The following is a 26,483-nucleotide window of genomic DNA, read 5'->3' as shown; positions in this document are numbered from 1 at the left end:
ATAGTTATAGCCTGTATTTTGAAAACGGCAGTCACAGCAAGACCCAGGACATCCCCACTATCACCTCACCCTTCCTTACCCTGTCCCCCTCCCACCACCACCACCACCACCACCACCAGAGATCCCTGGTGATGAACTTTGGTTAAGAGGCACTGTTCCATAGAGCCAGCATCAGCATTACATTTTAATGAGCTGATGGGAGAGCATGGACAGCTCCACACAAGACATCTTTTAAATAGAGAAAAGGCTGAAGAAAATTCATTTCATGCTTCGTGGCTGCTTAAAAAGCCCCATTTAAGGAGGCTCAGACACATGTATGTGATAAATTCAAAATGTACATTAATATCATTAAAAGAGCCCTATAAAGTTTTTCAATTCCAATTAAAGCTTTCTATTTTGGAAGGAAGCTGTGTGTGTGAGAGGGGGGAGACTTATGTGTCTTTGTTTATGTGGGAAATTAAAATGCGAACACAAAGCGGTGTAATTCTATCAGCCAAATATGAGAGCTACTTTGAATTTCTATTATGGCTTAATGCTGAATATATTTTTCAATAGAACTCATGTAAGAGTTCAGTGTCTTGCTCCAAAAACACATATAAATGAAACTCTATGAGCATTTGCTTTGATTTAGCTACGGCTAAATATTTTAACATAACAATGAAATTTTAACAATGAAAACATTCTCAGTGATTCGGTCAGTTGCAAACTTAGATGCAGCAGTTCTTAAAAGTCACTATAATAATAGCTTAATCCATTTCAAGAAATGTTTGTACTTGAAAAAGGGGTTTTCCCAGTTAAGTAGTTATGTAGAAAAAAGAAAAAAACAAGGCCATAGCCAGAGTCTTTTCCAGCTGGATGGTTGTGAGTGAGTGGGGCCAGTTGTGGGTTTCTGTGGCAGACAGTTTGACCTCAGGACTTGTGACAAAGGGGATGCTTGATTTAAACACCTCTCCCCTGTGCATGCATTATTAAATGCTACAGAGATAGTGTTGTACTGTTCGTCAGGGCCACCACAACCAACAAGTAACGCTACCTTGGGTGCTAGACATAAAAAAAAGGGTCTTCAATGGCGTTCAATATTATTGATTCAGGAGTAAAGCAATTTTAATATCTCTTCAGGGGATTTTCAGCAACAGCCAGGTCATTAATTCATTCTCCCAAATTGCTTATTCAATATCAAGAACATGGATACCAAATAAAGTCTTTGAATTTATGTAGCACACACAAGTCAAGGGGTCGAATAACTGTTATGGGGAGAAGTGAAAAAAATTAAAACATCAATATGCGCTTTCTGCAAAGGCTTGTTGTTAGGTAGCTTTGCCTTCGAGGGGAGTTTTCTTGGTTTTTGTTTTTGTTTTTAATTCGTGACAGTGTGGGATTAATTTTTCTGAAGGCTTCTGGCACCTACATAACATTGATATCGGATGACCAAAATAAAAACCATACTATTTTTGATTCAGAGTTCCAATCTACATAGTCACAAATGAGCGATAAGAACACCATCCAAAAGGCTCTACGGTCCTCACACCGCCTTCTTTTTTTTAGTACTTTTAAATGGCTCTCGTGGCATACGTGATGAATAGTTTTAAAGTTTACAAATTATTGTGACAGCTCCCTCTCTCCCCAGTTGCCATTCAGATTAAAGGAATCTAATGCTGGCGTAAGCTTGTGCAAGGCAATAAGGAACTATTGCTTTCCTGTCACATATAATTTATAGCTTTCTATTTGCATCTGTTTGCCCGTGTGACTAATCCCCAACTTTTTCTCCCCAAGCCCCGATCAATACAACCTCATCCGCACTGGCACATGGGGGCTGGTGGTTCTGCGGAGATGTTTGATCTGGGAGGCAAAGCGGGCTGCTATAGGGCTGTGATCGGCCCAGTGAAACCCCCTTCACAGTGGGGGAGAGAGAGAGAGAGACAGAGAGAGAGAGCGTGCTGATTAGTGTGGGCCAGGTAGAGTCAGTGAAGCTGATCATTGAGGTGAATTGATGTGATTTCATGCTTTGTTTGCAAGATCACTCAGACCAAAAGTGCAATGAAGACTTTTCTTCAGTCTCACCTTTAAGGTAGAACCACTGACCAGATCCCCTCTTGTGTATGAGTTACATTTGATAGCTTATTCACAGTAACTGCTATGACTGATTTCTATGCATAGATAAGTGTCATGTGAGGTGACATGTGCTTTTCTGGTGTTGCTCAGGATCATCCGAACAAAAGTCCAGCAGCCTTTCCATCCATCTCCTGATGGGACATCTCTGTCGACACCAGGCCACACAATTGGTAATATTACAGCTCCCATGTGTGCTATAAATATATATATACATGTATATCAAATAGGAGTTGCTGATTTTTTTTTCCTGTCTTTTTCTCAGTACCAAGCACAGCCTCTCCACCTGTAACTAGCGCCTCCAACGACCCTGCGGGATCCTATTCCATCAATGGAATTCTGGGTATTCCACGATCCAATGGTGAAAAGAGGAAAAGAGATGAAGGTAAGTGAGATTTTTACTTTTAAGAAAAAATGAACACATAAGATCAGGAGGAAAAAAAAGTCTTTTTAAAAACGAGGTTACAGCTTTGTACTATAAAACCCTCTGTGCTGAACATGCAATTACAGCATTCAAACCTGCTTCAGTTCCAGTAGATGACCCTTATAAAACACCTAAGTCTGAACTCTGTTACACTGCTGTGTCAACCTGCCAAGGAGTCTTTTGATTTGAAGACACGACCTCCGCTGTTGTCTCCTGCAATTAATCTTTATGGAAGTGATTAAAGGGCTTTAGATAATTACATGTCAAGATGATGTAGCCAACCACCCAGGTCAGTCAAGAAAGCGGCTATAGCTCTGTGGAGGGCTTGTGGTTTTTGTTTTGTTTTTTTAGAGCAAAAGTGGCTCTAGTTTTGCAGCTGAAGTCGTAGGTTAGTGGATGTAAGGGGGCCTGAGGCGATACAGATTATTGGTTCTGTAAGCAATAGGCTTCCTTAATGTCACTACATAAGAAGCTGATGAGAATAGCTAAACAGATGCACTCGTGTTACAAGGCGTGTATGGGTATGGAGGGATGATGTCGCTGCTGAAAAGGGGCAGTTATCTCAAACAGGGTGGGGAATGAGTGCCTTATTTCTGCAGTGCTCTGGAATGAGAGCTAATCAGAGCGCGGCAGCAGTTTACATAGCGTCTTCTTTGTTCTGGCGTTTGTTGAGAAGCACAGGGGTTTGCGGGATATTGAGTGGAATTGATGTTTTATGTGCGTGCAGGGAGGGAGGGATGACTAATGACCTGTCAGAGGTAGATTTCCTGGCAAAGATATAAAAACCAGCATGACGTGGACATGGCAAATGACATAATCAAGTCTTTCCCTGTAAGAGATGCAATCGCAGTGGCATAATGCAAACGTCTGGTATTTTCAAGGGTTCATTTTCAGTCGTTCGAGGACCTCTCATATTAGCCAGGGTGTAATGTCTAGTCACTGAATGATGGAATGCACACATTTCTATGCAGATTGCTACTGAAGGGCAAAGAGGTATTAAAGGGCATGGAGAGGAATAAGGTGTGTGTGTGTGTGTGTGTGTGTGTATGTGTGTGTCTGAGAGAGAGAGAGAGAGAGAGAGAGAGAGAGAGAGAGAGAGAGAGAGAGAGAGAGAGAAGGAGAACTGGCCTGTTTTGTGGAGGTCTTCCAGGTGACAGCACCATGTTTCTATGGCTATTCAGTCTCAAATGATTCCCCTGATGTGCTGCCATTTCTGTGATTTAGGTGCTCGTCCAGCATTACATAGAAAGAGACGAAAGCTGCATGTGTGTGCGTGGATGCGTGTGCCTGTGTGCGTGCGTGTTTAAGTCAGAGTAGGGCTCATACTGACAGAGATGGTGGAGCTTTGGTTCTTATATACTCTCGCAAAAGCCAGCTGGTGCCTACCTGAAACTACAGGGTCATGGATACTTCATCTCTCCAAAACATAAAACCTTGGGCCTTTGGCCACACACAGCTGCAAAAGCAATGTCTTGCCTCAAGCCACAGTTTGTAAGAATAGTATATTACATACGATGCTACCCTGTAGACACAATTGTCCTGTTGCTGTCTTCCCTTAAAGTGCACTTTACCAAACAAAAAGATTTTGCTGCAGGTAGGTTAAACTGTCCATTGCACGAGGGCTCTCGCTACAGTTATGCCATGTTCTCTGCATGATGAGGAATGCAAAGATTTTTGCTTTAGTAATAAATTTGAGCCGCTGAGTAAATGTGATTCACTGTGTGAATAATGTTCTGACATTTGAGCTGCAACTCCAATCCGTCCTCTCTTGTGGTTTAGGAGACCGATATTGCCATGTAGCAATATTTTAGGGGTGTATTTTTGAAAGTAAAGCATTTATGCATGATGTGGACTCCGCTGACATCACATTTAAGCGGTGGTTGTAGCATTTGCATATTCATATTATATACCAATGAAAGCAAAGATGTTCGGAGATGTTAGAAAGATATTGCTGTTATCGGAGCGCTTCATTGTTGTTTTGGGTTCAAAGCAGATTTTCTCTCTGTGTTTCAGCAATGCCTTGTTTGCTGTTCAGACATATCTTCCTTCACTCAGTAGGCAGTAGTGTATACTGGGTTAATGCTGGGATTAAATTTCCTCACAGCACAGTAGCTTGCCTGAGCCCTATTTAACTTGGTAAGCCTCATGATTATTATGGCACAAGCAGTCATTATCAAGGGTTGAAAACATGAACAAAAATGAGAGAGAAGGAAAGGAGGGGAAGGGTTAGGGAGGGGAGGCGGTGTGCAACACAAGCCCCGGTGAAATGGATTGGCCGTGTAGCCCAGAGTATTTGTTTTAGGCAGTAGCCGTGGCTCTCTGCCAAGCCGGCAGACAGCTCCTAAGTTTCCAAGTCAGCAGTGCCCTTAAAAAAGGTTCCCCCATTACAGGCGGGATGTAGAGATAATGTAGTGTGACACACGTTATGTACACTGGGTCTCGGCAAGAGGAGCTTCAGGGACACAGGTGTCATAAGAGCCATTAATCTGCTATTGTCACGTGTTATTACAAATTAAAAGTAGCATGTTACACTTGGCAGCCATTGTTGCAGACGGACAGGGTGTGGGAGAGAGAGGGAGGGAGCACGAGCGAGACCCCAGGAGATGGTGTCTTTGGTGACCACGGCTGTCTGCACGTTTTACAAATTGACATATATTAGAATTCGCAATTCTGCAGAGAAAAGCTATTACCTCACAGATTAACATCCAAGTACCCCACCACCCGCCTCACCCCTGCATCCCTGCTCGAAAACCCCCCACTGCTTCTGACACTGTGGGCTTCAGAAAAGACAAAGGAGAAGCTGCTTCTCCCCGAGTGAAGTAAAAACAGTCGAAATATTTGAGCACAAATTTGCTTTCGGTGTTGTTTTTGAGTTTGTTCGTTTTTTTTTTTCATGTTATTAGTGAATGTGTGTAAGAGCTGAATTGACTTAAGCAGACAACTCGGAGGTGTGTTGATAACAGGCCGTGTCCATGAAGTGTGTCCGGTCCTTTAAAGTGATATCATATGTCCTTTCAAAGCAACTCGCCAATTGCACAATCAGACCGGTAGATGATTCTTAATTTCAGCCATTGTGTGTGCTTTTCTTGCTTTTTGTCTGGCTTTCTTTTTTGATTTATGAAAGAAATACCAAGAGAGAAATTTCATGATAAGATGATCATCATATATTTCAAAACCCAACAACAATAGCCAGTGGCAGTCAGAATGGATGTGATTCTGTGCTTCAGTAGCTGTTGAATTAATTATTTCTCATCTCTGAGTGTCATGAGGACTGAACTGAGGCGTGTGGATGGAGATGAGTGATGGAGCGGGCCGCCGTCACACCCTGCTCTGTGTATCAGCATCTGTTTTGGGAGAGAGGAAGAATCAACACAGGAACTGGGAGTGCAGCAAAATGTCAGCACCGAAGTGTAACCTCCGAATTAGATTAATAAAGCCTTTAAAAGCTTGGCAACATCACAACAAATTAATGGTCACCACTAGGTGATATTCGACGTACCCAAATTCTCAGGAGTAATCACATTTTTTTGCAAGTAATCAATCAGGCTATGTTTGGCTAATAAAATGTGAAATAATGCAAAAAAAAAAATGGGTTTAAAGTTCTCAAATTCTTATTACCAAAATTTAATTTCTGCTGATCTACACAATTTGTTGTTCCTACAGTAACACAGAAAAAACATATTACATCCAGAAGACAGTATTTCATCTATGTTTACATAATCAGAATAATCAATTAGCAAGCCAAAATGAAGCTGAGTTCATCCAATTTGATGCAAACGAGTTTTAATTTGATTTCATTTAGCCAAGAATTGAATCAGGCGGGAAATTATACAGGTATATTATTGTGAAATACGTGAATGTGTTGAGGGAACAAACTCGTATGCATGTTGACATGTTATTTAAACACGAAGCAGACCGGGTGGGAGTACAGTTGGGAGGGGGCAAAGCTCATTCGTCTAAGGGAGTCTTTCCTGACCTCAAGGTGCCTCAAACACAAACTTCAAAACTCAATTTTCATTAAACAAAAGACCTTAAGCTTCTATTCTGAAGCCCCTCTCTTCTTCTAAGAAAAGCTGCTATTCATACTCAGTCTACACTTCATTTGCGATAATTGTTATCAAAAATAACAACTGTGACGGAGAAGCCAGTCACTCAGACCGACTTCAGACTCGGAGTTGCATTGGCTTAAGTCTCCTGCTAGGGGTCATGACCTCTGGGTGCCAATCCTGCAGAGAGGAGGCTGCTTCATAAAGCTGGTTATCTGATCTGATGGAGGCTACTCCCTTGTTACCAGAGTGTTAATACAGACCGATGTCAAGATGAATATCTTCAGTGCCAGCGGTGATCAATAAGTGACCACAGAGCGAGACAAGCAACAACAAAGCCACTGTGGTCAGAGATTATTATCACTGCAGCGTAATGGGCAGATTTAGAAATGTCCAGATGATGGTTCGGACTTTCGGAAGAGATTTTGAAGCACTTATGCAAGCTGATGCATTTTTATTTAACAATATGTATGGCTATATAAGCAAAATGTTAAAGTTAACATTTCTAAATTTAAATATAGTAGATATATAGTGTAGATCAGGCTTGGTCAAATTTAATTGACAGCGGCTTCAGCTCGCTAACACATTAACTCTTTAAACCCCGAACCATGAAATAAGTAGCAGAAAATTCTTCTTTTTAAAAAAAATATATATATATATGCATTTGTGAGTTTAGTTTGTGACAGTTTATTATTTCTTTATTGCTTAAAACTGTATTGTGCAATTTATTAAATTTTTTATGTTGAGGGTGGGATCACACTGATCATGTGGAAGTCTCAAAAACACAAAAAATCACATATTAAATGTGATAAACTGGGCATTAAGAGGTTAAACTAATGAGGCAGAAATCAGTCAAATGTAAATTATTATCAAATTACTAATTTAGATACTATTTTTTTTTTCAATCTTGAGTATGGAAAAAAAGTAAATCTAAATAAAAAACCTCACACTCCAGAGCTTTTCCAGTTAGGCCTTTCTAGGTTTGACTTAAAATAACTACCTTGCTGTGGTTAAGCAACTTTGTCATGGGTTTTAATGATAGCAACAGGGGTAATAAGGTGAGAGAACAATCATAGTCTGGTTTAAAAAACCAGTTTTCACCAGCAACGGGAATGTCTGGTGTTAAAGATGTTTTGTTGGCACTTATAATGACATAATTGTACTCTTTTTTTTATCCTAATGCACAGGAGTCATAATTCACTTAAGAACAATATGTTCTTTTGGGACTTTGGTGTTTTTTTGGGGGAAACATTCTCCAAACTACTTAAACCTATGCTTGAAGAATCATAATTACATAGCTTCCTGAATGGTCTTAAGAGAGTCGTCTTCTTCACCAAAACACCACCTCTGCTGATTTGTCAGAAGAGAATCAGTAGCAGGGAGGGCAGATTGGACTGAGTGGGAGGAAAAGTGTGTAGCTTGACCCAGGATGGTTTGTCTTGTGTGTGGGAAGTGTATTCCACACTGGTGAATGACAAATATGGTTGGGGGTATTGATCAGGGTGTTGTGGATCAGGCTCGCTGATGGAAAGTAATTAATGACTCTATTTGCTTTGGTAGCAAAGAGGACAACTGGGTTTGATAAAGTGACTTGGTGCAGCTGTAGCAGGTGAGATTATCCACCTGAATGTACCAAAGTGCCACTACAGGGGCAAGAAAGCAGTTTTTTGGGGGGAGGTGTTTCCTTGTTTTTGTTGTGTATGAATTGCGTTATGCTCTTAAAGTAATAAATTTAACTTTTTACCAAGTAGTAGAGCTGTATCGTTGTATTTTCTGGGTATTGCACATGTTAAACCAGTGGGGATAGGCCCCTCTAGGGGGGTATAGAGTAGCGGTCCCCAACCTTTTTTGCACCACGGACCGGTTTATGCCCCACAATATTTTCACGGACCGGCCTTTAAGGTGTCGCGGATAAATACAACAAAATAAAACTTGTACTGGTACCGAAAAAAACGAAGATATATTCATAACACACGTGAAAAGACCCAGGAAAACCGAGTTAACGATAAAAACAAGAACAAAATAACACTAAAAACCGATAAAAACCCTGAAAACCATACATTTCACACCCAAGCCTCAACTCTCGCAGCCCGGTACCAAACGACTCACGGACCGGTACCAGTCCGTGGCCCAGGGGTTGGGGACCGCTGGTATAGAGTGACACTATGAGGGGCAATAAGGGGGGATTTTCATATGCTATTGTGCTGAGCATGACATCCCATATTTGTTTGTTGACTCCTGGTTTGGCCATCGCATCTTTTATTTTTAAAATGAAACATGGGTACCAAGGAGTGGATCTGACTAAGAAACAAAGGACACTGTAAGCTCATACATCCTGTTTTATGGGACCATACTTTACAAAATGAATGTCACGTTGTATTAAATAGGACTTTGCACTAATAATTGAAAGTACAAACTCATTAGGAAAGTATTTAATGAGGTCATTGCTCAAGGGAGCCAAAGGGTCATTTTTTTAAATGCACTTAATCTTTTTTCAGCTGTATTAGACTTCACTTTTCAGAGCTGCATCCATCTTTTATATACAGCCTTTCTACTGCTAACCTATGTCCTGTAAGATAAAACCTCAAATTAGGGCTGAAATGGATTATCTCATCTAACTTGATGTAAATCGAGTGGTCATGTTTCAAACCTGGAAACAAAGAGCAAATTCAATCACCTCAAACTTCTTCCTTTGCACACTATGTAATACATTACCCAGTTTCCTCCTTTGTCACAGCACCATTATAATTACTGGGCTGCTTTGTCACTTAATTAATTACACAAATAAATTCATTTTAGGGCAGTTGCTGAAATGAATGATGCTGCTGTCCTTCCTTTGCAGACACCCTCTACACATTACCTCATATTACCTCTTTGAAAGGTAAATGATGCATCAGTGAAACCGTTTATCTCCCAAATCAGATCTTCCGCATAGCAAAAATATAAGAGTTCCTCACAATGCAGCTCTATAAAAGCCTTTTTATGCAAACGTGACACTGACTAAGAAACTCATGGCAATATTTCCGTCACAAAACAATACAGCCTGTCAGATCTCTGCAGCACTTTTAAATAAACCTTAATGCATTTATTTTGGAGACTGAAAGTTTTGCTAATAAGATATTGTTAGCAAAACGCTTTATTTCTTTACATTTTTGCAGCCAGCACAATTTTGGCTTATGCACACCTACCTATGGTCTTGTTTATAGCTCCATCAGCTCCTCTTTGGAGAGTCGGGTTCATCCTCTGGCCTCAGCCGGTGAAAAAAGGTCAAGCAGCAGAATAGAACGGCAATAACCCTCCCAAATGGTACTATCACACAGACATGATTGATCAATTGAATTCCATGGCAGAGAAAAATGTGGGATTAAGTAGAGTATTATACGCACAATGAGTTGAGGCATGATGTTCATTTCAAGTTCATTTCAGCTCCCTCTTGCCACCAGAACAGGCAATCAATAGCGGCCTTGCATATCATATATCACCACTCTCCCACTGAGGGGAGAACATAATCTGCCGCAAATTTAGAATGACAGATTTGTAAGGGAGCTGAAGCTTTCTGGGATCCGGGGAAGAAGACCTACAGACACTGTCACTGCAGCCTGGAGAGGTGGCTGAGGGGGTGTGCGGGGGGTGGTTAAGAAGGGCTGGAGAAGAGAAAAAGAGAGGGCGCTATGGAAGGATGGTCTGTGAAGGTTTGAAAGCGTTGCACACAAGTAACAACGGGAGAGGCATCCTTCTCCCAACAGACGAGTAATCAGGTCAGGAGTCGGGAGAAAATTCCCGTGTTTGGAGAGCAGGATGATTGAACAAGAATGTACAATTTTATTCAGCCCCTTGTCCTCTGCTGCTGCTTTCAAATGGAACCACCCGCTCACTGAGAATGGAAGCAGTATTGAATTGTGAAAGGGAAATTGTGCTTTAAAAAAAAAGGCTGCTCTTGATTTCAGTAACATCGGTAGGGTTTTGGGTGGGGGGGTAGGAAAGAAGGAAGAAAAATGCACTGGCTGAAATGAAAAGGCACTATAATGGGCTTGCTGCTGCTTTCATTAGTACACATGCTTGCCACAACATGTATATATTTGCAAGTGACGGTAATCCATCAATTACCAGAGGGCTTTCAGATCATGATGGTGTTAATACTGTGGAGGGGTGCAGGGAAAAGCCTGTGTAATGTAGCCAGTGGCTCACCACAGCCATTAAGGTACAGAAAAACCTGCACTCCATTTCTCAGATCCCCCACAGAGAAGGTACAGGAAAAAAACATGAGAAGAATATAAAGTGCATAGCTTGAAGTAAAGGCCAGCTTCCCGGGGTCAGTGTCTCGAATGTTGCTCTTTCTTCTTGTAGATGGTTCAGATGGTTCTGGCCCAAACAGTGATTCTCAGGGTAGTGTGGAGAGTTTACGGAAACACCTGAGGGCAGATGCCTTCACACAGCAGCAGCTGGAAGCGTTGGACCGGGTCTTTGAACGCCCCTCGTACCCTGACGTCTTCTCTACGACGGAACATGTCAAACTAGAACAGGTTAGTGGCACCGAAACTCTCCATCTTTGCTTTTCCTTTCTTGCAGCACTGAAAACCGAGCATGCTAGTACTGAGTCAAACACAGAAAAAGCACCTCTGTCACATATATTCCCAAACCCTTTCCTGGAAATAAAAGCTAATTAAATAAATGTCTGAGATGGCAAAGCCTGGGATTACAGCCCCAGCATGTATAATGCTGGAGGTATCAGTAGGAAAACTCCCACATACTATTGATTTGGTGATGAAAAACACATTCTGTGTACTCCCTGTAATTGAGAATAACAGTAAAGCAACAGAAATTAATCAATACCTAGATTTTTTTTCTTCATTTTTGCCACACTATTCAACTGTTGTTTCTTGCCTTTGTTGTTTATTTTCCAATTCTATGACATATCTTAATGTGCAACGACTGACGCAGCCTCAAAAAGCTGCCTTTATTGTAACACATGCCCATGAAATAGTTGTATGAAACACTAGCCTCCACCTTTTTCCTGGTCCTGATATTAAAGCCACTCTGGCCATCCATCCTCATTTCGAAAAATTAAGAGGCATTTGGGAAACAGCCACCCCCCACGCCAAAATGACAGCCAGAACCCACCGCTTATTAAAAGCTCTGGGCTTATTACAATGGATAACCTTTATTTACTTTCATTATACTATTAAACAACAAGAGACTATTAATTTCTCCCACCGAACTACAAGTCGGACCCATAAAGCAAAAGCAGTCACCTAATTGAGTTCATTTTAATTTCTCTCCAATCGGGGCGAATTACGCAGGTGATAAATCAGTGGGACAGGCCTCACCTCCAGAAGAGGGCCTAATTTGCAGCTAATTACAAAACTGATTTCTACTGGAAGATCAATACCAAAACGAATTGGAAATGACTTGCAATCACAAAGAGCGTCAGGGAGAGTATTAAAAGGCAGAGGGAAAAGGGTTAGACTAGGAAAAGGGGGTGAGTAAGTAAGAAAAAAGAAAGGAGGCCAGGAACAGTCCAGAAAAATCAGCTTTAATTTAATGCAATATTAATCAGAGTATTTTCCCTTTCATGGGTGCCTCATGGTTTTTTTTCTTTTTTCCTCTGGAAAATGTGTCCCTATTAGCCAGTGTCTGGGTTCTGTAGCGAGGCATTAAAAAGCCATTCTGGAGATGCAAAACTCAATGGATTCACCCCTCCCACACTTCTGCTAGCCATTTGGTCATCCTTTTCAGACCTATCTTTTCAGTTTTCCCCCTCCTGCCCTTTATCTGCATGATAAAACGTCTGTTTGGCGTCTGAAGCCTGCGAGAATAGAGGAAAACATCCGACATTGTGCCAGTGAACAGTTGTAGCAGACAATTAGAGTTTATCTGTGATAGTGGCAGACAAGAGCGGGGTCACAGGCGTCCTCCTGTGGGAGCGCGGCCCACTGAGCCTCGCACACTGCGCTTTGGACAAACATTGTCAACACTCAGACTCCGGAAGTCTCATCTCATTAAAAAAAATCTGCTAACATCTGCCATGGGGAACCTGGAAGAGTATTTTTTTACATTGAGAAAGTTTTTTATTTAATTAAAAAGTCAGGTCACCCAAATTACAAGTTAGAGTTCATTTTTTTTGTTCGTTTGTTTTTTGATTCCATCCCAGTGCAATGAAGGTGAATGGGAGGCTTTTGTGTAGCACAGTGCCTGTACAGGCTTTGGTGTCAGTCGCTGACAATAAAAATGCTTCTATAAAATATGTGAGTTCTGCAGATAATTCAGTGCTATAATAATACACAGTAAAGAAAAGACGTGTTGCCATGAGTTTTTGATCAAAAGTCATGATTAATAAATATTTTCTACATCAAAAATCCTCACTTATTTATAATGATATTTTACTTTTTACTTTACTTTTTTATTTAAATAATCTATTTTTTATCAATTTTAAACTTTATTTCATGTGGGGTTTTTTTGTTTGTCTTTTTAATTTTAATTTTTTCAAAATTAAAAGGAAAGTTTATTTTGAAAAAATATTATTTTTTAAAAGAAAAAAGAAATGAGGAAATCTATTTTTTTTTTTTTAATATTTGATAGATTAGCAATAATAATGAAAATCTTTAATGGCAAACCGCAGTGTTTTAACAAAATTTTTCCTTTAAAAAAAAGTTACATCTCCATCAGTCTCTATTAAAAGGGTGGCTCCAGATGTGTTTACATTTCAAAATATCAGAAGGATTAAGGGTTTGTATCGTGCGTGATTTGGGTGAACTGGCCCTTTAAGCCAACATCTGAGCCCAAACAAAAAGAAAAGCCTCAACAGTTTTACGATAGCAAAACACACAAGCTGTACAAGTGATTGTATTCAGAGATAAGAGGTAATGAAATTTAAAGGTGGTTTAGACTCCAAATTAAAACAACAAAAACTCAAAAAAAAAAAACCTGAATAGTGTTCCTTAAACGAGGCCACATGGTGTGTCTGTAACAAAGCAGAACTGCTTTCTCCCTTGGCTGATCAGGAGTAGCACTGCAGTCAAGCACAAAGGGCCAGCTGACACCTTGGCTTTTCACTCATCTCAAAATCCCACTTCCTCTCAGACAATACCAAAATACATTCATGATATGCTTGAACTGCCACCCTGCAGCATGAACACACACACACACACACACACAATGCTCTCATACAAATTTATACTCACACAGGCCTGTGTGGAACGCTTAATGGAGGAGGAGAAAGGAGGATTTCCATAGGTATTGTTTGGTTGTGTAATGATTCAACTGTCCTTTTCCCAGGCTAATGAGTACTCGCTTCCTGCCCTGAATTCCAGCCTGGACGAAGGCAAACCCAGTTTATCCTCTAGCGCCAACCCAGACCTGGGCCCCAGCGTGTCGCAAAGCTACCCTGTAGGTAAGATCAAGTGCCATACAGTACGCCTTTATGCTGCTGAGCCACAGCTTCAGCTGAGGGGTTTTGAACAATGTAAAAGGACAAGAAAGTCAGAGCTAAACATGCCTGTGCAACTGACAAAGAGCAAAATGAAATATGTGACAATAAAGGCAAAGCAAAAAGTTAAGTGTGAAGACTTTTTTACCGTTTCACTCTGAGCTGAAAATGCGATAAAAAGCTTAGCAGCAGTCTTCCGTCTTGGTTTTTTTTTTCCTTTTTTTTTTTTTTGCTGAGCAAGCAGGGCGATAAGAGAGACTGGGAGGGGAGGGGAGCTGTTCAGTCACTACTGGACAAGGACCTTTGGGTGCCAGCACATCAGAACTATGACTGTGTATCAGAGCAAGGTCTCTGGGAGGAAAAAAAAAGGCCACCATGCAGGACTGACTGCTTGTTGGCTGCTGCTGTGTTGCTCCTGCAATTTGTTCTCCAGGAGATAGTTTGTGTGTCTCAAAGCACGAGTAATGTGCCTCGGTAAATACGCTCTGGCATTTCTGCCGCCTAACTCTAACACTACGATCATTTATTTCACCCTCCTCTCTCTCTTTCTCTCTCTCTGCTTCTCCCTCCTAGTTGTCTCCTCTCCTTGTCACAGTTAATGACTGTCTGGTTAATTGAAATATTGTTTTGTTGTTGCAGTGTTATTACCAAGAAGAAGGTTAAGTTTACTGAAAGTTTACGATGACTGTCGGGGGCCTGAGATTAATATACAGAGCTTTTATTAAAATTCATATAATTATGCAGCAGCCATCAAAGGCAACGAGTTCTGCGCGGGGGGGGGGGGGGGGGGGGGGGGACAGGGTGATTGAAAATTGCTGCAGCCCTCCTTCTCAAATGATAGCCAAGCAGTCTTATGAGAAAAGAAAGGGCCCTTCTCTCATTAATATGTGGGAGGTAGATTTCCCCCTGTAAGGCAGGCCTCCTGAGAAGAAAGGTGTGTGTTTGTCCTTTGTGCACTGATGGCCCCATAGAAACAGGCTTGTCTCTACAGGCGGCACCTGGGATATTTTAGATGGTCTCTGCAGAGAGGGTCTCCTTACTGCTTTACAGGTGCAAAGAGACATTAAGAGGAAGAAAGATGGGATTGTATGGATGGCTGTGTGTTCCAGTGTGTGTGTGTGTGTGTGTGTGTGTGTGGAAAGCACCTGACTCGACTTGATTTTGTATTAGTAAATAAGTTTTTTCTGCGCCCTTCCATGTTGGAAGATCTCAGGAATAAAGCGTACAGAGGTCAAACTAATGGAACAAACATGGCTCTGACTTCCACTTGGTAATTACTATTTGGTTAGTGGCTCTTCTGCTTGGTTTTCCCCCCAGTGCCTGCCTGTGTGGATAATAGGTGATATTCAGGTGTGTGGTCTCTCTAATGGCTGAGTATTACAGTTTACTTGCCAGCGATAAGCTCACCAGAGGAATTTTAAGCCTTGCAAAAAGTGGCAAATTATCTGCAGTATTTAGGCTGAGATCCAATTTCAAATTAATTGTGTCTTTACGCGGGAAAGAACTGCAGATTATGTTCGTGCTTAAAAATGTGTTTTTGAACACCAATTAAAATGCCTGCAGTTATTGATCTTGTTGATTTTATGTCCTGGAATTTGCATAATCTATTAAAAATGAATGATTCATGAAGTGCTCATTGCCAGAGATCAGGATTCTCAGTGAACTGAAAGACTTCAGAGATAGAAATCTTTTGTGTCCTCTGCTTATCCTATTAAGGCTCAAAAGTACCTGCAAAGCAGGCTCAAATAAGAAAGGGATTTAAGGGCATTGTGCACATCATCGAAATTCAGAGGCAAGAAGCCACTTCCATTAAAACACTTTTTTTCTCTCCCTTTCCTCCACATTAATGCTGTATTACCTGCTAAATAGTCCCTCTTACCCCATAAAAACACCAAAGGGTTCCATGAATATGTGGATAGGACAATTGCATATTGTGAGGTAATTTCTATTGTTGATATGGGAAGTAATTTCTTTGATGAATTCCCTTCGAGAGATGGATTTCATCTCAAGTGCTTCTTATTCTTTTTCAGTCGAACTGCTTAAAATTCAAATAGTGTGAGCCGTGGGTGAATTTGTGAATAGCGGAGGGAGGAGTTCGGAACTTTTTTTGTGTGTATTTTGAGAAATAAATGGAGAGATGGTCTTGATACGGCCAATTGTCCACTATTTCTATAGAGCGTTTCTGTATTTCCTGAAATTAGCCAGAGCCCACCTGTTTTCTTGATGCTGCTTCAGACTTAAGAGCCCTCTTAAAATTCCCATGAGCGTTCAGTGGGAGTTTTACACATCTCTGCTCATTGGCCGCATACTGAAGACTCTTTAAACATATTCCCTGCTGGGCCTGTTAATGGAGGCCTCCAATGGCTTAAAGCCCCTGTGTCAATGACACCTCTCCTACTCAAGCAGCTGCTTCTGTACACCCCTTTTATACCCTCCTGCTATTAAACAAAACCTCATCCAGCAAACACAACTAGCCACACTTTAGCTGAGCGAGTGCTCTCAGGGTGAACTACACAGAAAGCGTCAAGACCTGCCGTTGTCCAGTGAGCAGCGAGCAATGATCAGACAGTGAACCTGCCATCAGTGATGTGTGGCCTCGTGACAAATCGCTCCCGTGTCTTCCCACAGGGGAAAATGCGGGCTCCGAAATTAATGCTTATTTCATCTTCAGAAAAGCAAACTAACCTTTGAGCACACATTTGATAATGAATGACTTTCAGCCGGTGTTCGGGGAATTAAAGCAATTTGGCTCTCCAAACATTCTTTACTTAGTTGTAATTAATTAGGGTGCTGAGATTTTTTGGCTCGTGATAAATTACCCCATTCTGCATATAGCCTAGAAAATGGAGGTCAAAGATTTTTGGTTGTTGTTGTAGCAAACATGAAGGTGTCCCTGTCATGGTAAATTTAATACTCTTGCAAGCAAAAGAGTAATTCACAAATGACTTTGTTTTTGTGCCAAATAACAAGAAGGTCACCCCGGTTTTCCCTTTGTGTTTTAAGAAATTGAGTAGTTGTTAGTGCATAATGTGTCTGGTTGTGGGTTCAGATAAAACCCACGGGTTTTATTGCTATAATAATATATGTTTTCAGTCACTCTGTGTACTTCAAAGTTTGCTTTTTTGGGGGGTTCAAATATGTTCACAAGAAATCCGCTATGTTTATGAAATATAACACAGTATTCCCAGCTCGAGCTGCTTCTCAAATGAAGACAGAAATCAACAGGCTTTTGTAACAGCGAACCAAAAAATCTTTGAATTGATTTTTGCAGCGAAAGAAAGGGGAAAAAAAAGAGGACAGGGGAAAATAAATAGCTCGATTTGCTGGCGTTCAATCTAAGGGGACTGTCAGAGGAAACAGACAATATAAAGAAAGCCATCTTTTAATGAGAATCTGGACACACATCTCTGTTGCAAAAACAACAAAGGCTAGGAAGCAGCTAATGAGGTTATCATTGCTGTACAGAGAGTTCTCCAAATCGGTGCCTCACTGAAAGAGGGTTTTAAAGGGGACATAAAGCAACAGTAACAGAGCTTTTGGCAGTCACTGCCAACTGCATCCTGGAATATACAAAAGCAGGATTCGGCACAGGCGGTTATCAGCGCAGAAGCTTGGCAAACATACCTTTAAAACACCTTTATTAACTGTTTTTTAATGGGTAAACCTTTCCTGTTTTGCATGTTAAAGTCCTTCTTTTATTCATTTATTCTAATCGCTTAGCAAAATTGACACTTTTTGGAGAGGAAATGAAGGCTGAAGTTTCCATGAGGGTTATGCTGAAAGTATTGTTTCACTGATCTGATTGACCTGATCAGTTTTAGGTCCAATATTGGTGAATTGACTAAACAAAATCAAATCCTTTTTTTTTTAATTTGTTTAGTGATTTTGTTTTGTTTATTTTTTTTGATGTAGTTACACTTACTTCATGCAAATTTACTACCCCAATAATGTTCATTTCCAGTTTCAGTTGGACACATTTTTTTTAATTCAGAAATATACCAATAACATCCCAGATTGGAAGCAGCGTCACACGAGGAAAAATATAATGACTCCTTCATCCAAACTTTTAGTAAAATCAGCTTTCATAAAACTGAGTTATCTAGTCTTGCTTGGTTATTTAAAATATAAAGTGCCCGTCGATGACTACAGTACAGCCGTGACTTCATCCAGCATAAAAGAAGCCGAATTGAACTGCAGTATGCTATTATTTCTGAAGAAAATAAATTAAAACTGCAAGCAAAAACAGATGTTGTGGTGATTATATTTTTCAGAAGCTAATGGAGAGATTAGAGTATTTACTTTTATTAAACATATGAGGAAGCTGTAGCTGCTGCAATAATAATGAAGAAAAGATAGTGTCATTGTTTAGGGAGACAGCTAGACAATAGTTACCAGTGTCTACACACACACATGCACACACACACATACACAATGGCCTCAACCCTGCTGGACCCCCCACCTACAGTACTCCCACGGCTCCCTTTGACTTATGTGCACTGGCTTGTGGCTAACTAATTCTTATTATAAATGAAAGGTCCAGCATGACCTCACTCTTTTCTATAAAGCTCTTTAACTCTGCAGCCCTTGAGTTTCAGCGCTTTAAGCAGAAGATAAATCTCAGCAGACCCTCGTACAATACAACGATCAGTGTGGAGATTTGCAAACAATAGGGAACAGTTGTTGGACATAAGATTTAATCGTTTCTTTATCAGACAATTTGTGATCACAAATGAAAAAGTTCTTTTTTGGGGGGGAAAGTGTTTTTAGAGCAAATTCGCTTCACAAGTAAGTTGATATTTGCCTTTCATGTACTATTTTACAGCGTTGTGGTTTACATTGTACCTTTGAACAAACCTGTGAATAAATCTTTTTTCTGCTGAACAACAGAGTGGCAAATTTGTGTCATCGAGTGACAATTTCAGACAAAAAAAAAAATGGTTTTTTTAAATTAATATTCGCATTTTAAGGGTTCAATTGATGATGGAGCTGAAAACCTTGATTAAGATTGGTATTTTTGTTTTGTTTTGGGGGTTTTGTTGTTTGTTTGTTTTTTGCAGTTAGAATTTCCACTGGTGTTCACAATAACAACACAAAAATGTATCATAACATTAATATTATACATAAGAGTCTTTTTCGGGAGTTAGCATGGATTATATGAGTTACAGTATATTTTAAGTAAAGCAGGCCAGCAGGTCAGCCTGGAGATGATTTTAATCACTGAATAAATACTGTTGTATACATCATATTCAAGTGCAGCACTGTAGTTGAGTGAGAAAACAATGAAAGCAGTGTCAGCTGCTGTTAATCCTTTGTATTGGTTCCTATTTTACCAAAAAACAAACAAAGAGAGCCTCAACTCTCCATGCACTCTTTGCGTTAAATAGAAGCCATTCAAAGCTTCCATGGCTTCTTTTACTCCTAACCCTCGTCCTCCTGGTCCTCTCTGGCAGATCTTGGCCTTGTGGGCCTGCCACCATGTTTCTGCCAGTTTTACCACCAACCTTTTCAGTCCCTGGCCCCCACATCCCTCGGCATAGCCAGTATTGCTGCCAGCTTGTAGTAGTGGTACATCATTAGCCAAAAGTATCATTCCCACATCCTCAAAATAAACAAATAATGTGTTTGTTCCATTATTCTTTTAATCCAGTATATATATGTTTTCTGTGTCTTATGCTTACTGGCAGTACTTTGTTGTTGTTGTTGTTGTTGTTGTTTTATTCTATTATATAGTTATTGCTTTGCATATCCTCTTATTTTGTTAGAGGTACAGAGTCACAGACATTAAAAGTGAGACAAATCATGCATAGCGGCGCTGCAGAGTCAAAAACATTGTTTGAGGGAAAACAGCATTTACCAGTAAACACTTTTTGCCTCATAAGATGAAAAAGTAAACTTGGATTTGAATCTGGTGCCAGACTATAATTTTCTTTTCTTTTTTTTTTGTAACACCAACAACACGAACAACTGTTGTCCTCTGGTGTTACGGTGCATTTTATCCTGTACTTCCTCATTAAAGCTCCAGTGGGAAATGATTTTTCCCTTTGAGTCTAAGTGACCCTCACAGTTGACAATATAGCAGGGGCCTCTCTTACCCCAGCCACTGTGGTAAATGGAGTTACGTGCCGTAGTCCGAATGTCCCTGTGGCCAACGAGGACAGCCCAACCGTCACTCTCAATTACAGAGCTGAATATCTGCAGCCAGACGGGTGACGCTCTGCGGAGGGGCCTGCGTGCTCTGCCTTTACAGCCACTACAGAAAAGAGAGGAGACTTCTGGGGTTTACTAAAGGCTGCCATATTTAGACAAGTTTGAATTGTTTAATGAGGAGACATATATACGTGACTAGGATTCGGTTGATTGGAAGCAGCAGCTGTTAGTTTGTTTTTAGTTCACCTATTAGAGGCAGGCTGATGCTTTCTGGTAACTGAAATTTGGAGTTTTGTACTGACTGACTTGTGGTGATGGTGGTGAGTCATGACGTCCACAGAAACAGGGGGTAATGGTTGTTTTGTGTAATTGCACATTTGCATTTTTGAGGATGGGAGGCTGAAAGCAGAGGTGAAAGTGGCTAACCGCACTTGAGTTTGCTTTTACCAACCTTTATTTTGCAGGAACAGCTACTTATTTGCTCAGCAGATTCAGATTCTACATATTTTGTTTGATAATATCAGACTCTGAAAGCAGAAACTCAAGCAGAATATAAAAAAGTTCAGATTTTAAATTCTCCAAGCCTAAAAAAAGAATACTTTGCTTCTTGCTTTAAAGATAGAAATGTTTCTTTTCACTCAAGTGTTAAGGATTCATTTGTAAGTTACAGCGTCACCAATCTTAAACAGAAGATTTTCTAGATCACACCTGAGTTTTCTTTCTGTTTGTTTTGTTTTCTCTCTGCAGGTCGGGATATGGCCAACACAACCTTACCTGGGTATCCCCCTCACGTTCCCCCTACAGGCCAGGGCAGCTACCCAACCTCCACACTCGCTGGAATGGTTCCTGGTAAGAGATGAAGTGTTTTATATTTTCATTAGGGGTTATTTAACAGTTGGCGTTGCCCTCAAAACATTTGTAGAAGATGTATAATATTTAAATGAATATTGACCTGTAGAATAAGGGATTCACATATTCTTATATTATGTGTGCATATGATTGGATCAGACAAGCTGAGTAGGTGATCAAAGAAAGGGTAGAGCATGGTCAAACTCTCTTTCTTCTCATCTTCCCGGTTCTGTTGGCTCATCATCTCCTCTGGTGGCCGTTCTCAGCGGCCTCGATAAACAGCACCAGCAGCCCTCCCCAGCCTCTGAGCTCCAGAGCATATCCTTTACTCTCCTCTACTTAACCTGCAGTTCAGGTTCACAGCAAACAGTTAAGGGTCAAAAGGCAGAGGCATGAGAGCCCGGTAAATATTCAAATCATTGTCTCTCTGAGGAGGTCAGGTTTGTGTTTCACTGCCAGGAACAGGGCAAAGATGCAGTTTTGGTGCAGGGCTTTATACGCTTCTCCAGCTCCAGCATCGAGGCACACGTTTTCAGCAAAGCACAGCCAGCATTTTGCTTTGACGTGATTAAACCACATGGACAAGGAAATCAGTCAAGTGTGCATTGTGTTAGCATATCATTTACCAATCAGGCACCCCATCACAGACTCTGGCTGTTCCTTTTTCTTCCATTATAAAATGACATTTTTTAGTATATTCTCAGCCAAGGAGGTTGCATTTATTTTCCATTTGTTGTTGTTTTGTGATTTGAAGGTAGACTAAAAAGGAGCATTTCATAAAACCTAGTGGTAACTTAGTCCTCAAAGCACTAAACAAATGCTTTTGTAAAGGGTAAGGGTATTTCTTAAAGGGTAGGTACACCCAAATTACATCGCATCATCCATATCTAGCCCTGCTTTAATGTTTGTGGTATTCTTAGAACTGAATGGCTTACATGTAATGCTATGTTGCTAGATTATTTATTATTTATTTATAAATTATTTATTATATTATTTAGCACATTATTTTTAAAATAGTAGTTTATTTTTGAAAATATTGAAAATATAGAGACAATAAAAATACATATATTGTATACATTTTTCCATATTCTTCTTCAAAAGCTTGATGCCATAATAGCCAAAGCAGCAGTAAAAACAAAGGGTGATGTGGGAGCCCTGGGCGATAGCGCAGCCCAGATTTACTTTTTTGATTTCAGCTAATAAAACTGTTAAATCATGTGGGTGGAAAAGAGACAAGTCAAACATACTTTTACTTTCCATTTGTTCCTATGTGGCACCAAGCAAAAGATGAGGACCTTAATCCCATGGCTTGTGGTTTTGTGTTACAACTGATTCATCCTATACACAACCACTAAGATTTAGTGACAGGCACAAAACACTGTTAAAGCAAAGCCATTTCTCACCAGCTCCATATAAAATCTGGCCTTTATTATCTCGTAAAAGAAAGAAACGTGTTGAACCAGCAGCAGTGCTCACTGACATGCTCCAAGGTACTTCTGTTGCAAGAAACATCAGAGTTTAGACCAGAGGGCTTTGAGACTGGAGATGTTAAAACTCCTCCAAGAAAGGCTGCAGGATTTATTGCAGCATATCAAAAACGTATGCATGAAACTGTTTATTACCACTCTGTATTTATTAGACTGCTTTGGAATATACTGGAGGAAGAAGAATGGGTTGATATCCATAAATGGGACAGGGAAAAGCCGCCTTCAGTGTCACATCCTGTATTGTTCAGTGTTGCATAACTTAAGTGAAATGAAAAAGAAATAAATTACTTGCTTGACTGGTCTCACATCGATGACTATCATTTCCACCCACAAATTGCATCCTGTTTTGAATGACGAGAAATGACTGCATGTGAAGGGGGTAATGGTTTGATGCATTGAAATGCTAATTGATTTGTTGTTTTTGTTTTGCAGGGAGTGAGTTTTCGGGGAACCCCTACAGTCATCCACAGTACACAACCTACAATGAAGCCTGGCGATTCAGCAACCCAGCATTACTAAGTGAGTAGAGAGTGAGAAACTTGATGAGAATGATTAATTGACCATTTACTAGATCAGCGATAGTCCAGTTGTAGCCTTGCAGACATGGAAGTCTTAGGATATTTATACATCCCAAAGCATTACAGCTGGAGCGCTAACAAGAGCAATACTTTCTTTTTAGTGCTTTAGTGCATTTGAGGTGGTGATTTGTGTTATATTTAAGCACCACCTGTAATAAAATAGATATGTATTGCAAGTGTTATTTTGTATTATCTTGCCCAAGTAAAGCTTGAGCTAATCCTTAAAACTGACCTACTATTTTCTGTCATTTCTACATTATTCCAATGACGGATTCTTATATGTTTCCAATAACAAGGTTAGAGTATGTTTAATAGCTCAGACTACACTGCTCTAAATCCTGAGTTTAAGGCAGTTTTGGATATGTACAACCAGGATATTCCTAATATGATGATCCTGTCCCTGGTTGTCAACACACGAGCCCCACCCACCTGCTCTTCAAACCTTCTGTTTGCAAGTTGCAGCCAATCAGGAGACAGCTGTCTTATCGGGATGGTGGTCTTAAAGGGACAGGAGTTAAAAATCTTGTTTCAGACTGTAGATGAATTAAGGCCCAGTAGCAGAGAAATAAAGACTAATTTGAACAGAGAATCATGCAAAACTACTCTAGTAGAGTGCAATAATAGAAATTAAAGAGCTAGAAATGAGCACAATAGGTCCCCTTGAACATCCTTCTACGATCCTAAATGTTAAAGTGTTATATTTGAAAAATTATGTTAGGACAACAGTTGAGTAATCATTTTGCTGATATTGCTATACTAAAAACAAAAAAAATTCTTCCTGTCATGTCTTCTACATCCAATAGGTGACCTTTTGTCTGTGACATGTAGCTTTAGTGGGTCTCTTTTTTGATTACAGCATTTGCAGATTCAAATTTAAATCAAATTAAAAATTTAGAAAGCATAAAAAATGTGAAATGCATAAGATGCAACCTTTCTTAGTTGTTTATAGCTAGTTAAGTAAACAACATTTAAGTAAACTTTAAAGGAAAATCCTAATTTTGCTGGTCTAACATCAAGGATTGATGCAAAAGTTTCAGTATGGAAACATTGGCAGGTGGTAAAAACAATAAATGTGGGGGACAGGTCTTAGTAAATGGTTAGTGTGATGTGACTTGAATGATGAAACCTATTATTACACATTATAATATGAATATTAACATATTTGGTAAATGGCAGTGAAAACTGTATTTGTTGTTTCAAATGGTTCGTTCTTCTGTTAACTTTCAGGTTCCCCTTATTATTATAGTGCCGCATCGAGAGGCTCCGCCCCTCCCACTGCTGCCACTGCCTATGACCGTCACTAGTTACCATGGAAACCAAATCAACCTGCAGGACCATGGCCTCAGCCTCCATATTGCCCCGGTGTGAGCGGCATGGTCCACTGGACACTGAGCAACTGCGCATAAAATATTCCTGGCTCACACAAAAAGAAACTAAACGGTTTTTGGGATTTGTGACAACTTCAGTCCTCTCTCATCACAGCTTTGTTGGACCATCAAAGCCAAACTTAATCTCCAAGACATCATCACGGACAGGGAAAGTTGCTACACACATGATAAAACTTGTGGCTAAATGCAGTGATTTAACAAATAAAATAAAAGGAAAAAGACTCTAAAAAAGAAAAGAAAAGTCAAGAATTCTTTCCCCCTTTAGCAGTACCACAGTTTCATCCCATCATGGATCAATACTGTACATTCCTTTTTCTTGATGGCTCTCAGCAGGGACACTGTCCAGAGCTTAAAATGTAGCAGCAGCCTTTTTTCCCCACTTTTCCAATTTGTCTCCCTCTCGATTCAAACGGCAGTGCAGAGAGATCAGAGGAGATTAGCAGCAACACGTGCAGGCTGTGGCAGCCTAATGTTGATTTTATCCATTTGAACAGTCACCGACTGAACATCCAGCATGAGTAAATCGATCGCTTTTGATGCCATGAGAAGATTAGGACATGTTCTCTGTGATACACAATCAAGATGTAAAAATGAAAATGAAATAAATAAAGAAACATCCGTTTGAAAATAGATGGAGCCATGACTATATAGCACCATGGCCCGCTATTTGCAAGACTTCGAGAAACTAGTAAATATATTCTTAAAATGATTTTTTTATTTCATTTTTATAATTCGTAATGACTCAACTGCAGACTGCTTGGCTAGTGTTTCACTATGTCTTATTTGTCAGGATTCAAGAGGTCATCAGGCAAAACTTTTGTTGTGGTTTTTTTTTTGTTGTTAATTTTGCACTATTTTGGAGGTTTGCAACACTGGAGCGTTATTATGCAGAAAACTGACATGCATCTTTGCTTTATTTCACAAAACCGGCTGTAAGTCCAAAAGGCACTTACAGTTAATCTTGTATTTCAAGGCCCATCATGTCACTGCCTTGGCGTGCACTATACTATGTTCTCACAGCTTACATTTCTATTTAAGTTGATTAAGTCTTTGGCATTCAACCACAAAAAAAGGATATAACAGCCATCCCAAGTAAAAACACTATCATCATTTGTCTAGTCTGATAACTGAAGCGTTCAGATTCACGCTGATAAGATGATTCTGATGACTCCAATAAAATCAAAAAGCAGGGCGACGTTTTCAGCTAAATGCCTTAAACATGCTCCTTCCTAACTTTAGCCCCCTCCTCCCCCTCCAACATGTTTCAGGCCAAGTCATTTGTTTGAATCAAGCTGGAATGATGGTTTCTTCATCTGTCAAGTGAATGTATTTGCATTTGCCAAAGACTTAGTTCTCATTAATGTTTATTTACAGGCCGCCTATATGCATCACGAGAGCAGTATTATTGTTATTATTGTTATTATTATTAGGAAAAAAACCCGCATTGTTCATGAGGAAAAGTATATGTATAAATTCTATGCAGTGCAGAGATGGTCATCATATGCATATTCAGCTGTAAACCTAAAGGTAGGTGGAGTTTATTTAATGTTATGTTATTTACAAATTGTTCATTTTGTAGAAGCATTCTTTGTGTGTGATGTGAAGACACTTCTCTGTAAATACAGTAAGAAAAAATGTCTTTCATGTTCATGGGTATTATCACTTTCATTATGCTGATATCACTTGTACAATAATAAAAGTGTCTGAAATCTTTTACGCAAAAGGACCTGCGGGTTGTCTCGTATAATCATTGCATTTACACATAAAGACAAAAGACAAAAAATTGACTGGTTAGATCTTCTTAAATGGGAGGATTTCATATTTTTCTATTTTTTATCACTTCACGCAAAAAAGAAAATCATGTTTGAAAGTTTTTCACTGTTTGTTTTTATATTTGTGCATTTACTAGAACAAAACAAAGTGATTAAAATCCTCATTTGTACAAGCTAAATTTAATGAAAAATGACAAGATCATTTTAAATTTATTTGATACATTTCAAAAGTAAGCAATTAAGTATAGCTTCTCTTT

At 39.9% G+C, this 26,483-nt stretch overlaps 1 protein-coding gene across 2 annotated transcripts in view; it reads left to right on the top strand.

Annotated features, from left to right (window-relative positions):
- pax2b (paired box 2b) overlaps nucleotides 1–26,171 on the top strand; it is a 29,757-nt gene extending 3,586 nt beyond the window's left edge. Inside the window, exons 4-10 of one of the 2 annotated variants that reach the window (XM_085466490.1) lie at nucleotides 2,203–2,282; nucleotides 2,375–2,494; nucleotides 10,927–11,102; nucleotides 13,855–13,969; nucleotides 20,900–21,001; nucleotides 22,921–23,007; nucleotides 24,313–26,171. In XM_085466490.1, the coding sequence (XP_085322616.1) occupies nucleotides 2,203–2,282; nucleotides 2,375–2,494; nucleotides 10,927–11,102; nucleotides 13,855–13,969; nucleotides 20,900–21,001; nucleotides 22,921–23,007; nucleotides 24,313–24,434 (802 nt within the window). In that variant the 3' untranslated portion in view covers nucleotides 24,435–26,171. Of the gene's footprint in view, nucleotides 1–2,202; nucleotides 2,283–2,374; nucleotides 2,495–10,926; nucleotides 11,103–13,854; nucleotides 13,970–20,899; nucleotides 21,002–22,920; nucleotides 23,008–24,293 lie in introns of both variants that reach the window. The other variant, XM_085466491.1, reaches the window with a different exon arrangement.
- The last annotated feature ends 312 nt before the right edge of the window (nucleotides 26,172–26,483 follow it).

The sequence above is a fragment of the Copadichromis virginalis genome, linkage group LG8, assembly GCF_057382275.1.
Source record: "Copadichromis virginalis isolate Kocher_CV1m ecotype Utaka linkage group LG8, C_Virginalis_male_GT1.1, whole genome shotgun sequence".
Taxonomy (NCBI): Eukaryota; Metazoa; Chordata; class Actinopteri; order Cichliformes; family Cichlidae; genus Copadichromis; species Copadichromis virginalis.
Note: the sequence above shows the minus strand (reverse complement) of the source record. Positions and strands in the feature narration are given on the sequence as shown.